The sequence below is a fragment of the Oncorhynchus kisutch genome, linkage group LG18 (assembly GCF_002021735.2).
Source record: "Oncorhynchus kisutch isolate 150728-3 linkage group LG18, Okis_V2, whole genome shotgun sequence".
Lineage (NCBI taxonomy): Eukaryota > Metazoa > Chordata > Actinopteri > Salmoniformes > Salmonidae > Oncorhynchus > Oncorhynchus kisutch.
In genome coordinates, this window is record NC_034191.2 from 65,194,495 (window position 1) to 65,212,341 (window position 17,847).

A 17,847-nucleotide genomic window follows, 5' to 3' on the forward strand; every position below is an offset into this window, starting at 1 on the left:
TGAAAGTGGCTCATTACATTTATTGTACCTCAGAGAGGCAAGAAGGATGGCTGAGCAGCTGTTGAAAAAACATATATTATAATCCCTCTAACCCGGGTCTTATGGGGGTAAAGAGCGTTTACAGAGAGCTATAGTCGAAGAAACAGGTAGTCTGTTAAGCGATGCTAAAGTGAATGAATGGTTATCAGAGCAAGATGCCTACACTCTACATAAACCTGTAAGAAAACATTTCCAAGAAATAGAGTTTTTTCTACGCATCCATTATCCCAATTTCAGGCGGATCTATGTGACATGCAGTCCCTTGCCGATAAAAATGATGGAAATCGCTACATGCTAACGGTTATAGATATTTTCTCTAAATTAGCCTATGTAAGGGTGTTAAAAAATAAGAGCGGGGCAGAGGTGACCAGGGCCTTTGAATCGATCTTGAAGGCAGGAGGCGCCCCCAAGAAAGTGCAGACGGATGGCGGAAAAGAATTTTTTAATAAAACATTTCAGAAGCTAATGAATAAGTATAATATAGTACATTTTGCTACAGGCTCTGATTTGAAAGCTTCGGTTGTGGAACGCTTTAATAGGACTTTGAAAGAGCGGATGTGGCGCTATTTTACAGCTCACAACACCAACCGATATACAGACATAGTTCAGGATTTAGTAAACGGGTACAACCACAGCTACCATAAGACTATACGTATGAAGCCCTCGGAGGTCTCTTCGGAAAACTCTTTTCAAGTCTTTAAAAATATGTATGGTTTGTTCCCACTTCGCCGTAAGAAAAAAATGACTTTTAAATTCCTAGTGGGTGACTTGGTGCGTATATCAAAGTTGAGGGGTGTTTTCGACAAAAAATACGAACAAGGCTTTAGCTCGGAGTTGTTTACCGTTACCGAATGTCTGCCACGCATTCCGCCGGTCTACAAATTAAAAGATTATGACGGGGATCTTATAGAGGGATCTTTTTATGAGAAGGAATTACAGAAGGTCCAGTTGGGTAAAGACAAAGTCTTTCACGTGGAGGAGATTCTAGATCAGAAGAGAGAAAAGGGTAAAAAATGGTTACTGGTCCGCTGGAAAAACTGGCCTCAAAAGTTCAACAGTTGGGTATTGGAGCAGGATGTGGTGGAGGCAACGGGGCTTAATTTAAACCCCTAGTCATGATAACTAGCGCATCATTCGCGTGTACACAGTTGGGCATCATGGAACACAGCGGCTTCTACCTGACTCTCCCCAGTAATGCGTCGGCACAGATATATCGTAATAATCAGAGTTCGAAGTATACAACCAATTTTCCAAAGCCTATAGAGTTATCAGAGGCTTGGGAAGTAGGTCTCAGCGAGATTACATACCCCCATAGTTGGTATAATATCAAAGCTAAGGACCGTGATTTTTATTGCAAAAGGTTCTCGGAACCTGCGATACTTATTAAGCTTAAAAAAGGTTTCTATAGAACCGTCGACAGGATCGTCTCAGAGTTGAATGAACACCTAACCCTGAACAAGATGGAAATATTCCTATTCTACAATCCAATCCATAAAAGGATACAAATCTCAGGGCCTGCTAACGGAGGTATAAAGACCAGCGGTAATTTATCCTACATGTTGGGGATGGGTCCCAATAAATGGACGTATGTGAACGATAAATTATTCCCATTCCCTGCGGATATACATGCAGGCTTTTACAACATATTTGTCTATACCGACATCATAACCTATCAAAGGGTCGGAGACAGCTGTGTGCCCCTCCTGCGAACAGTTCATATAGACGGCAAGGATGGGGACATCGTCACTGTCAATTATGACAAGCCGCACTACGTACATGTCAGCAAGAACTATATTGAAAACATTCTGGTTGAGCTTAAAACGGATCAGAACGAAAACATTGAATTTACTTATGGTAAAACGATTGTAAAACTCCACTTTAGACCCACCAAAACCTCTCTACATATATAATAGCTGTATTATATTTATAAACATAATACAAATAAAAGTGTTATGGAGCACCATCAGCTCGACCCTAACCGTTATGTTTCATACTATGTGGATCAAGTGGGTAATGGACTACCAGGATATCATGGAGCGCCGACAATGTATGGTTCGGGGATAGGAGGTATATTCCGTAACCTCTTCAGGATGGTTTTACCGTTTATGAAGAGAGGCTTCAGCATAGCCAAACCACATTTAAAATCAGCGGCTAAAAATATAGTAAGTGAGGTTGTAGCCAATGCTATGACCCGAAGGGCGTCACCAGAGGTGGAGCATCAAGAAGGCTCGGGGCTTATGATATTGTCTCGAAGGCCAAAAAAGAGACCCCCTGGTTTAAGGCGTAGGCCGGCACCTAAAAAGCGGCGGTTAACTGTTAAAAGAACCTCAGTAAGTCAAAGACGGGGTAAAGTGAGGAGGTCTGTACCAAAACAGGCTAAAAGAATACTAGGAAGTATTTTCTAAAAGAATAAGTGACATGGCTCTTTACATCGAATGTCCTCTGAAGCTATAAAGACAGAACTTGATCTTTTCACGGCACCGTTAACGCAGCATTCAATAGATAGATCCAGTTATGTGGAGATAGCCCCTCTCTCTGCTATTACCGATAACGGGCCTATCGAATTTTTCATACCAGGCCATGGTGACAACTATCTGGACCTCAACAACACCTTGGTGCATTTACGTCTAAAAGTGACCAAAAGAGATGGGTCTAATATTGCAGACGATGCCAAAGTGAGTCTCATTAATTACCCCTTGGCCACCATTTTCTCCCAAGTTGATGTGACTTTGGGTGAACGCCTAATCAGTCAAAGCAGCGCTACATACCCTTATAGAGCCATCATGGAGTGTTTACTAAACTACTCCGAAGACACTCTCAAAACCCAATTTAGCGCCGGGCTGTTTAGCAAGGATACTGCAGGAGCCTCTATGGAATCGACAGACCCTTCCACCGGTGCAAACAAAGGACTAGCGGCACGAGCTCGCTACTGCGCCGAATCTCGAGAGTTTCATTTGCTAGGCCCTATACACTCTGACATTTTCTTTCAAGAACGGTTACTCTTAAATTCGGTTGATTTAAGATTAAAATTAACCAGGGCCAAGGATGATTTTTGCCTGATGTCTCCCCAAGACGGGGATTTTAGTTTGAAAGTGTTGGGGGCAACCCTTTTTATTAAAAAAGTATCTGTATCTCCGGCCGTGCGCCTGGGTCACTCACATGCTTTGATGAAAGGAAATGCCCTTTACCCTCTCCAAAGAATTACCATGAAAACCTTTAGCATACCTGTGGGCAGTAGAATCTGCAGTCAAGAAAACCTATTTCTAGGCCCTTTACCCAGATATGTGGTTATAGGTCTGGTTGATCACGCCTCTAATACGGGCAGTTTAGATAAAAAAACCTTTAATTTTCAGCACTTCAATGCAGAGTATGTAGCGCTCTGTCAGGACGGACGTCAGGTTCCGGCGAAGGCTTTCCAACCACAATTTAATAACAACATATCTGTGCGAGAATTTTACAATCTATTCCTGGCTACAGGGCGACATCTAAAAGATCTCTCTTTACCTATTGACAGAAATGATTTTGCAGAGGGTTACACATTGTATGCTTTCAATTTATCACCTGATGATGACACCTCAGGAAATCTGTCTGTGGTGTCCCAAGGTAACCTCAGGCTGGAAATGCGTTTCCGTACACCTTTAGCCTGTACAGTTAGCATGATTGTTTACGCATGCTCTGATTCAATCTTGGAAGTGAATGCCCGAAGACAGGTCTTAGTGGATTATTATTAAGGACCTTTGAACAAAGACATGAATACCCAAGAGTTGGACGGGCTCATGAGCCGCTTGATTGGAAGACAATTTTGTGGAGTGTTGGCTTGTGATGAATTACCTATTGAGATATGGTCTGAGAGGCCTGCAATGTTTATTGTCAATACCCATCCTAAACACATGCCTGGTGAACATTGGCTAGCTATGACATTAGAACAGGAAGGTGGACGAAAAATCTCAACTTTTTTTGATTCCTATGGCTTTCCCCCCGGTTTTTCACATTTCCCTAAATCTATTAAAGATTTTTTGACCCTAAACGGTACAAAGATCTACTACAACATCAAACAAGTGCAAGATAACCTTTCCACTACATGCGGTCACCACTGTGTATTTTACCTGTGCCAAAGAGCCCGGGGAGTTTCTTTTGAAGATGTTATGTCTCTTTATAAGGATGATTTAAGAAGTAATGATAACCTTGTATCTTGTTTTGTTAGAAAATATCAAAAGTGTTCAAATGTGTGTCCTTTAAGAACGCGTAATCAAGGCGTATGCTCACGTCATATGTTTCAAGAATGCCACAAATGTTAACTTGCTTATTTTTCAAATAAAAAATTTATTGAATTTAATCATAGTCATTCAAAAGTCATTTTCAAAAGTCTAACCACGCCGAGAGATCGGGTTTAGGAAAAGGTCCTGAGACGTTCATGGGAGTAAATGAGTTAGCATCATCGCTTTCATAGGGGGACGGTGTCGTTGGGGCATCTTTAGGGGTGCTGTATCTCGTTGAAGGCTTTTGTTTTAAAGCTTGAATCTGTTGACGAAGCTTATGGTTGGGTACACCGGAGAGGGGGATGTTGAGGATTGCCAGGGCCTTAAGAAACTGACGCCAGCCGGGAGGCCTTCGGTCATCAGCAACCTTGTGGGCAGCCGTGGTACTTTTAAGCAAGTCCTGCATATGGGACCCCCTAACCACAGAGCCCTGAAGGATAAACTCTCCAGAGTCGTTCCAAGCAGCTATCCCCTTTGAGTCTTTTATCTTGTTCATAATGTATTTAACATTCTTCCTGTTACGTAAAGGCACATGTGTCAGTAGGTCATGCATAACTTTATCTTCAAATGGCATTTGAGCTTCACCCGACATATTATCTCCACTAGGTAAGATCGACGGTACAGGCCTTACAGGGGCATGGCTATCGTTAGGTTCGACATCTGTTAAAGGGTCCGGTAGGGAAAGGGTTAAATGGTTAGTCTCTCTCTCCCCTTGCTTTACCCGAGTCAAATACCTTTGCATTAGGTTTGTGTATTTTTGAATCTTATCATAGGGGTTCAATCCTTTTCGGTTCAAAACATCCTTCATGGCCGTATCCAAATCATTTTCCGCTGTTTGTCTGATATCTTCAGGACCCTGCATTTGTTTTTTAAGTCTATCCAACTCTTGTTGAGGCACCAAGTACATTTTAGTGGCCATCACACCACGTGTTCAACCCCCACGTCTGGCCGCAATAAGGCTGGTGATGAAGGGCACGGCTATACTGAGTAAAGGTAGAAGAAAACCCCCAGACTGTTGTATACTATGTCTTTTCTTTTGAAGACTGGCCCTTTTATTGGCAAAGAGTTTGATCGCTGTCTTTTGTCTCCTTAATTTTTTCAATTGGTTCAGGGTGAGTGGAATGCGTCCTTTGAGAAGATTCAAAGCAATCTCACATAGGGCTAATATGAGATCTGAAGAACAGCGACCCAAGATGGCCTTCCGTTCTTTAGCTGTAGAACCTACTAGCCTTCTCAAGAGGGGGAGGTTTCTTTTTAAACGCAGAGACATAGCGTTTACTTTTTAGGAAGGTATGCAGCAGGCCTCTCCCCCGGAAGCAGCCCTGTACGTAGCCTAAGGTGTTCTGGAGTATTTGCTTTTAAATCCACGATTAAATAAGAAAATGGCTCTTTGGTAGCGTCCTCATAGCTCTCCATAAAGTATGATTTCCGTCCAGGGTACATCTGCTGAGCTAGAGTGCTAATTTGCAGTTTGTCTCTAGGATTTTTAAACAATACCATGTAGTTGGCATTCAAGCTAATGGTCCGACTATTTTTACCTTGGTGAAACACATTCTGGACCAAGTAAAGCACGGACAGGTTTCTATGATGAGTATATTGGGTAAAAGCTCGTGCAATTTCAGGGTGTTCGCTACCAGCAAATAGCATATCGTCCAAAACCAGCAGATTATTTACATGTGGGGGGAGAAGTTCATCATCAGACAGAGAATCGGGTATTCCTTCAACAAACTTGATTTTTATTGTCTTCAATAATTCATCATACAGAGGTTGGTAACATGAATAACACCATACAATATTGTCAGGCTTTTGAGATAACACATGTTCAGAATTCTCTAAAATACTTTTTACAAAAAAAGTTTTACCACTGTTTGAAGGGCCTGCAATTAATGCTGAAAAAGGCAATTGTAGCCGGGGGTCAAAACCCTCGACAGCAGTCATAATATCTTAAGCTTTAAGACACACTGGGGCTTGTAGCATAAGTCAGTAGCCAAAGGGCAATGTGGTACCGTCAGGCAATAGCTGTCTCTTGTCATAGACTACCCTGAATCTTTTAGTGAGTGGTGCGTTTCTTAGATGGAACCCCTTTTTATCCCTCACTATTTTGTTGTAGGAGCTCAAAATCTCCAAGTCACTATTCTTGTCCTTTACGAACACCTCGACCAAGCGCGTGATTGATTCCAAGTTTACACGCGGTGCATTTTCATAGTTTTGAGTCACGCCTTTGGCTTTCAACACCACGTGATTGGCTTTAGTCCTAAAAGCATAGCTTTTTGGACCACATGAGGACCATTCTGTAATATGGTCACCCTCTTCGAGTTCACTCGTTAAACCCCCAAGATAGTTGCTAAGTGGGGGGGTCCAATCCGCCGGTTTGCTTACATAGACCACAGAGTCTGTGTCGTGGTAAAGAACCCGCCTCTGAAGCTGTTCCATGAGGGTGTACAGTTCAAGGCGGCCATAGGCTGTGGTAAATGCTGCAAGAAACACATTTACATTACCCGGGGGTAGAACCCACTTTTGGTGGCGCCTCCATTGCACCAAGGCAATGTCTTGACTCAAGAAGGAAAAATGTGAAATTTCGTATTGGTCCGAAAAAACGAATTCCAAAAATTCTTCGGGGTCTTTAATGATCGAAGTTGTTAGCATATTGCATCTCTGCGCTAATTTCCCCCAAAGGGAGTTCAAGTACAATTTCGACACATTTCTTTTGGTTTTGTTGACCTCTATTCTGTCAGGGTCAAGAAGTATGCCTTCTCTGTCATGGTAGTCTTGAATGTACTGGTCTTTACTTTCTTGATCTGTGACCGATGCAGGATAGCCTGAAGCCATCTGCTTGCATCTCAAGAAGGTTTTGATGTACTCTTTAAAAAGTGTGTCTGATTTCCTGGAAAAGTTCCACACTTCAAAGATTTTGGCCACACGATACCCCTTCTCTAAAGCCTTAGAGAATTCTACAGTGACCCATACACCGGTCAGGGCTCTTTCTTGATCTGTGTGATCACAGGGGTTTTCCTGGTTGTGGTTTTCACAGCATGTGCGACAAAGGGGAAAGAAAAGTTTTCCTTTAGGACCCTTGTAAGGCAACACAGGTATAAACAGCCCCCTAGGAGGGTAGACAGTCGCTTTGATTAAACCAAAATAATTTTGGGGTTCGTCAAAGTCGCTGTGAATAATTTCAGGATGCCCTATAGGATAGAATGAGGAACTCATTACATGAGGATATAGGGATGTAAAATCTACATAGCCTATTGTCTCGTCGGGTTGAGCTACATAACGCAATGTCAAAGCATTGGTCCGGCCTCCAAACAAGGCCTGTCGCGGTTCCAGGGGCTCTGGAGGGTCATAATGGGTAAGGAAGGCCTTAACACTAGGATCTGCCTTTTTGAGGGCTGTCCATTCGTGCTCCCACAAAACCACAACTTTTAACCCGTAAGTAGCCTTTAAAGAATTCAGTTTGTCTTGAAACTCTTGGTACATTTCCCCAAAAGTCTTTTGGGTTAGGACACACATGGTCTGGGGGACAAAGCATAATTTACAACCGTGGAAGAAACAACCGTTGTACTCATACACTGTCTCAACCCCGTCAATCTGTGTGTATCCATCTACATGGTAAGGCCCAAAAGCCTTCTCCCCCCGATTCAAAGCATGTTGGATAAAAATATCTTTATCCTGGGCCAAGTACTCCAACCATTGAATGGAACCACTAGAGTAGGCCTTGAATTGGCGTCGGTAGTTGTCTGGCGATGGGATAGCTATAGATTCAGGAGTTAGATAGTGTGTACGATAGGTTTTCATGCACGCTGATGCAATAGTTGTACAGCTCCAGGGGTCAATGCCCGCATCTTTGATTACCTCTTCTCTGAATCTGAGGCATCCTTCACGAAGTATAACAACGTCATTGTCACAGTATGATTCCATCTCTTTATGGAAATCAAAAGTGCCATGTCTTACGGTCTCGTACCATGTCATGAATCTCTCACGCTCTTTGGGAGACATTTGATCACACCCGTACATTTCGGGGGCTGGATAAGATCCTATATAATGTAGATTCTCCTCAGATGTGAAGAAATGAGGGAAATAGCCTTTGACAGAGTTTTCAAAACCCAAGGCCTCTGGCATTTGAGCCAATCTCATGGGTAAGAAGCTTAAGCTGTCAATATATCTCTGTTTGAAGGCGGGGTCAACAAAGCATAATATTTTACTCCCTTGAGCTATGACACTGGGGGCCACGCCTTGCTGTATCAAAGGGTTCAGAAGCAGATAGGCGTCATAGGCCCTAGCATTGTGAGCTATAAACGTGAAGTTTCTGTACTGGGCTTTTCTAAAATGTTTTAGAAAGAGCCGGGCACAATTGGGTCCCTCGGCCGACCATTTTTCACCCTTGAAAGTCATGGTTGACACAAAAATAGGCAAATGAACCCCTGATTGCTGATTTGTCTCAAAATCATAAAACACATATTTCTCTGTATGTTCATCTTCAGCCAAGGGCTGAATGTAACACTCATGTGTTACTTCTTGAACCGCTTCCGCGTCTCTGCTTTTCAAAGGACCTTTACAGATTGGGCAGTGTATAATTCCACAAACATGAGGTTTAGGGCTATCTATTTTAAGGTTGTAATTGCAATGACATTTTGGACATTTCTTGTTAATGTCACAACTGCTTACAGATTTACATGCCTTGGGATGCCATGTTTCAGTTTTGTGTTTTTCGTAACAGTAGGCCGAACGACATGTGCGGTGACAATCCGCACAGGGGGTCAAGTTTAGCGGCTGCATAGGGCAATGTTTATCCAGACATACTGAACAGTTGTAACGGCACGAGTGCCCCCCCATGCGTGTGTAGCCGGTATGACAGGCTGGACAGACATATGGCGCGCCTAAAAAGGCTGTGATGTTAGTTACGGCATAGTAATGCTCATTTTGCACATAAAAGTACATAGTCTTAGGATGTGGTTCGGGTATATTTTGGAACTTGAGGAGAGCGTCATTAGCCCTACTGTGGTACAAAACCACAATCTTGATGTTCAGAAAGTTTTCAAATTTGACTATGTCTGAGAAAGCCACAGCATCCTGTATACCGAGACCCACCGCAGTTTGTAGCTCTCGAGCTTTTTGTAACGCGGCTTGATCAGTACATCCTGGGCTGAGTAAGTGGGCCAAACCTATGGCAAAACATAGCTTATTACCTGGATTGTGAACGTTTATGAGATAGGCCCTTTTATTGCTTATGATTTCGGACTGCATTAAACTCTCGAGCTTTCGTCTCTGACCCCCGCCCCCTTGTGGTTGTCGTACTAATTGTACTACAAGTTCGAGGGTCCTATCTGCTAGCACGTTTAAATTTGACTGAACAAGGCGTTCTAGCAGTTTAACAAATTGTTCAAGCTCTGCTTCACCATTCTGTAAAATAAGCGATACCTTGCTCTGTAGACTGTCTCCACAAATTTCCAACTGTAAGAGATCCCTAGGTTCGCTATAATCTCTAATCCTCGCTAACAGTTCATTCAAAGTGTCCATAAGCATTACGTAAAACACAGCATATTCCCGAATCTGACCCCCCCATGCGAAATTGAAAAACTGGCGAACCTCAATATTGTTGAATTTATTTCGACGCAAAACATGTACACTTCGATCAAGACCTCCCCCCTCCAGATTTGCTAGGCAATTGTCCAACTGTTCAAAAACATCGTATTGGGTTTCAGACTCTTCGGACCTTGGTGTTAAAGGCTGATTTATAGGTGTCTGGGGTGCCGAATTAAACCTAGCGCTCTCGTTCTGTACACTGATCTCAAGACCGCCCCCCTCCAGATTTGCTAGACATTTGTCCAACTGTTCAAAAACATCATATTGACTTTCAGACTCTTCGGACAATGTTGTTAAAGGCTGTCTTAGAGGTGTCTGTGGGGCCGAATTAAACCTAGGGCTCGCGTTAAGCTGGGTAATTAGAGATATGATGGTTTCGGGAATCTGTGTTAACATGTTTTCCTCGGAAGGCCCTGACTCATTCATACGTGTAATAATGTCTATGAGTTCGGAGGGAATCTGTGATAATAGATTTTCATCTATTGTCATTATGTCAATTACCCCCGAATCATTCATATGGTTAACTATATCTTGGAGCTCTGTAGGGATCATGGCTAAGAGGGTTTCAATTGTCTCACTTTGGTCTATAGGGGGCGCCATCTGTCTAATTAAGGATGTGTGTGTGTGTGTGTTTACATGTGTGTTTTTTAACGGCGGTATTTGCTTGTTTTAGCCCTAATGTTTTTTAACATACGGGGTAGCTCGCTACGCCAGAATGACACATCCTGATTGTATTGATGCTCGAGTAGAATACACATGCGCCTCTGGAGTAGAGCCTTTCGTGATTTTAAACCCAGGGTAAACGCTTTGAAAAAACGTTCTTGGTCTATTTCAGAATCTGCTGTTTCCCCCACAGAATTGGCCGATTCAAGAAGGTTGGCAGCTTCACAGAACATCAAATCGTCTACCTCAGAAATGTCATTTAAATCTTTGACATCATCAGGTTTCGCTGTTTTCTTGACTGGTGTCTTTGGAGCCTCCTCGGGGATGCTTGTCTGGGCATCCTCCGATGTTTGTGCGTTGTGTTTATAAGCCGGTGAGGAGTCTGAAATAAAAATAATACATACAAAAATAGGTTATTAACCCTAAAATATGTTAAAAATGCCAAATACATTTCAGATATAAGCCTATATATTAACAATACATTAATTAAATACCTCGGCTTTTTTGACGAGGGCTGTTCTGAAGAAGCTCTGAAACCAGGGGCTGATGTCTTTGTTCAACCTGTATTACAGCATCTGCAGGTTCGGTAGATGGTGAGCCTGAAAAAAACAAACAAAAAAAAAAAAAAACAGCATTAGGCCTTGTTTTAACATATTCCGGCATAAAAAAAATATATAAATATTAAAATAATAATATATATAAATAATAATATATAATTGATTCATACCTTGTCCTTGGAACGACGTCTCGTGAATATCGGCCAAGTAGAATTGTTCGGGTGAAGCGGAACTGTGGATCTGAGCACTAATTATCCTTTGGTGTTTAGAAATATGGGGGACAACGTTGTCCTGGCCAAGGGGAGTTGACCTGCCGTTTAAAGTCTCTGTTCGCTGCTTTTGTGTAAATACATCCTGGGAGTAGGGCAGAATTGTCTCGTAGTCATATGCTTCGCAGAAACCGTTCAGGCTCCATAGGGCCTCGTTTAACCTTCTAGGCTTTAGGTCCTCTGTAAACATATAAAATAACTTTTAATATAAGATGCCCACACTTTTTGTTTTTAAGGTATAAATATTTTTATGTATGGAATTCTTGGAGCTTACTTACGTTTACAATTCAGGGCAGGCGTTTGTTTGTCTGCACTTTGTTCCGGAGCCCCATTGGATGGTTCGAGCTCAGTTATACCTCGGAGTATCTGCGTGAATGCTTCAGAATCTATAAAACATTCGACAATATTAAAGCTATAATCACTTTAGCTAATATTGCCTTGTTATACGGTAAGCATACTGATCCTAATGATTGTTTAATATTTCTATAACATCCCACGCTTTTCAAACAATTCCCCACAACAACCAAATCTAATAAAGATTTATTTCAAGAACTCACCTTGCGATAGATCCATTAGACTGTTTTCCCCGATTATCTTTTTTAACGCTTCAGTCCGATAACGATTCTTGGAGTTTCTGGAGGTGCTGTTTGCATCGGAACTAAAACGCTGCTAACATTGCCCATGGTTTCTAGCGCTTTTGTACCCTACGACCTAGAGAAAAACCCCTGAATGATTTTTTACATAGCATTTGGGGTTTGTCGTTTTTTTTCGGGCTATACCCCCGCCCATGGTATATTTGACACATTTCAAACACATGGTATTGGGTGTGTCTAAACATTAGGATCCTTTTGGAGCTTCTAAAATCTCCGGGGTGCTAGCACCTAGATGCATGGGGGTGGGTTGGTCTCGACATCGCTGGGATGAATGACTTTTTAGCCCACCTAAAAAAATAGTTTTATGAAAGGCCTTTAAGATTAGGAGTCGTAAGACACAATATTATTGTTGGGGGGGTAGGCATCTGTTTTGCAGGCTAGTGTAAACCTTGGTTTCAAACGACCCACCAGGCATGCAAGGGTATTTTTTTAACAAACAACCCGCCCCCCCTTTTTCTGTTTTTGAAACACACACACACACACACACACACACACACACACAGCCACTACAGAAAACTCCCTCACGCACATACGCGCGCACATGGCTTTTTCCGCAAGTTTTTTCTCAGGGACAGACTGCGCTAAGAGTGAACAAACGCGAGAGTTCATAACGTGGTGAGATTCTGATTTTAAAACCATTTATTTCATTCAAAATATTTAGTACATACATTTTATATCCTTACATTCTTAAGGTATTTTACGATGCCTTTCTTACAGATCCTGGGAGCTTATGCAACCAACCGCCATTGTCCGTGTCGAGTTCGCCCTCAAAAGGCAAGGCTCTCTTGCTAGGTCCATCAACACTTGGTAAGTTTTCACTCCAGGGGTAGATCCTCCGTCGGGCCTTTTGGTCTTGACTCTGTCTCAAGGAAAGCCTCGCCCAGCGCTTTAACTGTTCCCCATTTTGGAAGAGAATGTCCAGCTTATTCATAAGTGTTATGAAAATTGGATAATCCACCCATTTAAAACTAAACACAGGAATAAAAAAGTTTACATGTTTGCGTGCTCTGGAAGCTACAGGAGAATTGACAGACTTTGTAGCATTAGACTTATCATAAAGGTCACAGGCTAAAATTGTCACTTTGTTGTCAGGGCTATAGTCCATTGAAGCAATTCTTAGAGCCTTGAGATCACTGCGGCCGCAGACCTGTTCTTCCAACGCATATCCTGGCACATTTGTAACACTCAGGACCTGTTCAATTTTACAAAGAGCCAGCCTGATGTTTAGCCATTCTCTCATCCCCAGAGCCGGGGGAAAACTCCCAGGTTTTGCAGGATAAAGGGGTTTGGGTCCACGGTCTGTGAATATCTTTACCGTAGAATCCTCCGGGTGGAATATGTAAGACATGTGGCCCTCACTCGTACCCAAAAATCCTTTAAAACATTCTGGAGCTTCACACAGAACTTCTTCAAGGCTTTGGTCACTGGGTTCATGACAAGCCGAGCATAACATCCCTAAAATTGGCATAGGTGTCATTTTTGTTTAATATTCAGGGGGGTTATCATGTGCACTCTTAAACAGGAATTGTTCAGGCGCTTTATAAGGGGCATTAACCAACCCAAACCGTGAGAAACAGTAACAGGTTGACCTGACACATGGTCACTTACTCAACCCTGGGCATGCACCCTTCTACATGACATAGGGTCATAAATCATTACATAGGGTCATAAATCAGGCTTGGGTCATCAATCATTAACGGCCTGTCAAATGGACCCTTACTCACCCCATAGCCCCCACCTAACCAGGCTTGCCTATCAGGCTTGGGTCATCAATCATTAACGGCCTGTCAAATGGACCCTTACTCACCCCATAGCCCCCACCTAACCAGGCTTGCCTGACCAGAAGACATGCACACGTCATCACTACATAGGGTTCACATAGAGTTCACATAGGTTCACATAGGGTCATCAATCAAAATTTTGACACGTGACATCTACTTTAATCTCTCTTCTGTACTTTACTATTTATATTTTTGCCAAATGTTACTTTTATTTCACAACATTCCCCCCCCCCAAAAAAAAAAAATTATGTACTTTTTACTCCATACGTTTTCCCTGACACCTAAAAGTACTCATGTTTTGACAGGAAAATGGTCAATTTCACACTCTTATCAAGAGAATATCCCTGGTCATCCCTACTGCCACTGATCTGGCAGACTCACTAAACACATACTTTGTTTGTAAATTATGTTTATCTGTCAATTAAAACAATAAGAATAAATTGTGCTGTCTGGTTTGCTTAATATACAGAATTTGAAATGGTTTTAACTTTTACTTTTGATACTTAAGTACATTTAAAACCAAATACTTTTACACTTTTACTTGTAGTATTTTACAGGGTGACTTTCACTTTTAGTTGAGTCCTTTTCTATTAAGGTATCATTACTTTAACTCAAGTATGACAATTGAGTACTTTTTCCATCACTGCTTTTAGGTGTCAAACAATTAAGGAAAAGGACAAATATAGCGATGCCAATGATAGACTTAACTCGCTTCTGGTGGATGGAAAGGCTTTCCCAAAAACATTCTTTATTAAATGTTAACTAGCTACAAAGTAGCCTATGTTATGTTTCAATCCAGTGGCCATTTATTTAGCAAACTCCTTCTCGTGTACAACAGAAACACTGCTAACCAAATCAACAGTGCTAGGTTCCTGTACACTTGAATTAAAAGGCAACTAACAACTACACTCGAAAATCGAAATTTCTTAGATTTTTTCCCCCAGATCTCAAAAGTGGTCTTCTGATTTGGTTCAAGCATTGTCATGGTATTGGAACATTCATTTTTTTTACCCTTATTTTACCAGGTAAGTTGACTGAGAACACATTCTCATTTACAGCAACAACCTGGGGAAGAGTTACAGTGATGAATGAGTCAATTGTAAAATGGGGATGATTAGGTGACCATGATGGTATGATGGCCAGATTGGGAATTTAGCCAGGACACCAGGGTTAACACCCCTACTCTCACAATCAGTGCCATGGGATCTTTAGTGACCACAGAGAGTCAGGAAACCCGGTGAATGCCCCATCCAAAAGACAGCACCATACACAGGGAAATGTCCCCAATCACTACCCTGGGGCATTGGGATTTGTTTTAGACCAGAGGAAAGGGTGCTTCCTACTGGCCATCCAACACCACTTCCAGCAGCATCTGGTCTCCCATCCAGGACAAACCCTTCTTAGCGTCAGAAGCAAGCCAGCAATGGGATGCAGGGTGGTATGCTGCTGGTAAATATTGTATGTATATTGTAACGCACTCTATGTAAAATATATTGGACTTTGATGTTTGGAAGTCTTTGTGGAAATTTTTCGGCACTCAAAAGTTGACAGTTCGGTGTGGAATCGGTACCGGTGACCCCTGTATATAGCCTCGTTGTTGTTATTCCTATTGTGTTACTTTTAATTATTACTTTTTATTTGAGTCTACTTTGTCAATCTTTTCTGGTTAGGGGCTTGTAAGTAAGCATTTCACGGTAAAGTCTACACTTTTGTTGTATTCGGCGCATGTGACAAATAAAGTTTGATTTGATTCGATTTTTTGAACGCTTCGTGTTGCCATGGGAAACATAACTGCTGGACGAGATAACGCGAGATTTTGAGGCAATCACGTTGCCTGTCTCTTCTCACAAACATGGCGGACTACCGAGAAGCGCCCTTGGCCACTCGGCCAAAAACGTTGGACCCAGCTGAATATTTCAACCTTTCGCTGAACCAGAGACGTGCCGAGGAGGAGAGGGCTGGTTTAAGGGCTCAGCTGAAGAGACAATATCAGATGCAGCTAAACAACCCCCACAGAAAAGAGCTTATTGTAAGTACAGAGCTAGCTAGCTTGCTAATGTCAGACCCACAGTTCACCAGTGTAATGCTAACGTTTGGTAGCCAGCAAGCATTCGCTAGCCAGACTGAGAACCCGACCCGACAAGTTAATGTACCTGCATTCGGCAATTGAGCTATTCAGCAAATGCCGTCTTATGTATATCTACGTAACTAGCTATCTTGCTAATTTATAATCCAACAACAGGCAACATCACAGGACGTTTTTGAGAGTAAGCGAGCTAACTTTAGGCAAGCTGGTTTTATGATGCCTGGTGTTAGCTACTTTAGTTGATGTGACCTTGATGTTAGAATTTCATAGTCATTTTGCTATTTAAACAATTTTGGGTTCCATTCAGTAACATGTATTCTGGGACGACATGACTGTTTGCATTCAACCGTATCCGCCCTGCGTAGTAGTTGACTGCAATAAGACTGGCATCGACTCTCAAAGAATGGCCATCATTAATGACATCAACTTTTATTTGTCACATGTGCCGAATACAACTGTTGTACACCTTACCGAGAAATGCTTACTTACATGCTGCTGCTTTTGTGTTTACAGGAAGACCCTGCCTTGACACGCTGGGTGTACGCACGCACCAACCCCTACAACCACTTCAGAGCCACCAAGAAGACGTCGCTGCTAGGTGGGCTCTTCGGAGTGGTGCCCCTCTTCGTCCTGTACTACGTACTGAAAACTGACAGGGTATGGATGAGATGACACAACCCCTTATCCTGCTCATTTCCTGACTTTAGGGGTCTATTCAAAATCCACCATAGCCTCTATACTAAGGCACTTTATTTAGATATGAAGGGATTGAATAGATTTGATCATACTGAAATGGGGCGGCAGGGTAGCCTAGTGGTTAGAGCGTTCGACTAGTAACCGGAAGGTTGCAAGTTCAAACCACCGAGCTGACAAGGTACAAATCTGTCGTTCTGTTAACCCACTGTTCCTAGGCTGTTATTGAAAATAAGAATTTGTTCTTAACTGACTTGCCTAGTTAAAGTTAGTTAGTTAAAAATAGTCCTTTGCCTTGGTTAGGGGTTGATTTGCAACTGTTATGTAGTGTGCTAAAGATTGATCTTACAAAAATGTTTGAGAGAAACCTTAAAAATATTGTCAGACAAAGCTTCAAAGCAGATTCGCTCACCATAATGAAAAAATGATCACTTCACCATGTCGATGAGCTAAGATGAATGAACAGAGTGATTTAATACTGTCTCGGAGGTCTCATACATCACTGCCGTATTAGGCTACATTTGTGTCTGTTAGATGACTAGTGGGCACAGTCTGATGGCCCTGTTTGAATGTAGTAGGCCTACCTAACTATAGGAGGAAGAACATGTGCTGCTCATGTCTAAGTTCATCTTATACTCTGCAACCATTCTCTGTAGTGTCTGTGACATTTTAGTCTACATGGCACCCCTTCCTCCATTGTTATTGAGATCCTCTCCCTGAATCAGAGAGATGTCACAGAGACCTTGGTACTGAGTGTGCCATTGTCACACTGTGCTGTAATTCCTCTGCTATTTTTCAACTGAGAGGAAGAAAAACGACCCTGTATTTATTCATGAGACATTCATTCATATTCTAAGCAGTGGAGGATGAGTACGTTGCTTAGGTGATGATGCCATCTCTGTTGCCATGGGGACCACACTAACCCCCTCTTGTCTCCAGGACAAGAAGGAGGAGCAGATCAAAGCTGGGACCTACGATCGCAAGTTCAAGCTCGCCTACTGAGTTTGCTCATCACGGACCTCCAATGTAAAGTGTTGTAGAGATAATGTCAGTGTGTATCTATTATTGGTAACTGAATAAAACTTCCGTTATTGTTGAAAACAAAATGAGTGTCTGCCTGTAATTACAAACATCGAAGGGCTAAGAATGACATGAGCAGCAAAGTAATGAAAACACGCTAATAAGACTTCCAGAGTATTTATTCATTCATTTCTGTCCAGTGCAATTTATTAATGAACTGGTCAAAGAAACGAGCATAGATCAA

General features: G+C 42.2%; 1 protein-coding gene across 1 annotated transcript; it reads left to right on the top strand.

Annotated features, from left to right (window-relative positions):
* Nucleotides 1-15,621: 15,621 nt before the first annotated feature.
* Nucleotides 15,622-17,689, top strand: LOC109909528 (NADH dehydrogenase [ubiquinone] 1 beta subcomplex subunit 4-like). Its single transcript, XM_020508543.2, has 3 exons — nt 15,622-15,833; nt 16,404-16,547; nt 17,523-17,689. The coding sequence occupies exons 1-3, from the start codon at nt 15,657-15,659 to the stop codon at nt 17,583-17,585; spliced, it is 384 nt and encodes a 127-aa protein (XP_020364132.1). The 5' UTR covers nt 15,622-15,656; the 3' UTR covers nt 17,586-17,689.
* Nucleotides 17,690-17,847: the final 158 nt, after the last annotated feature.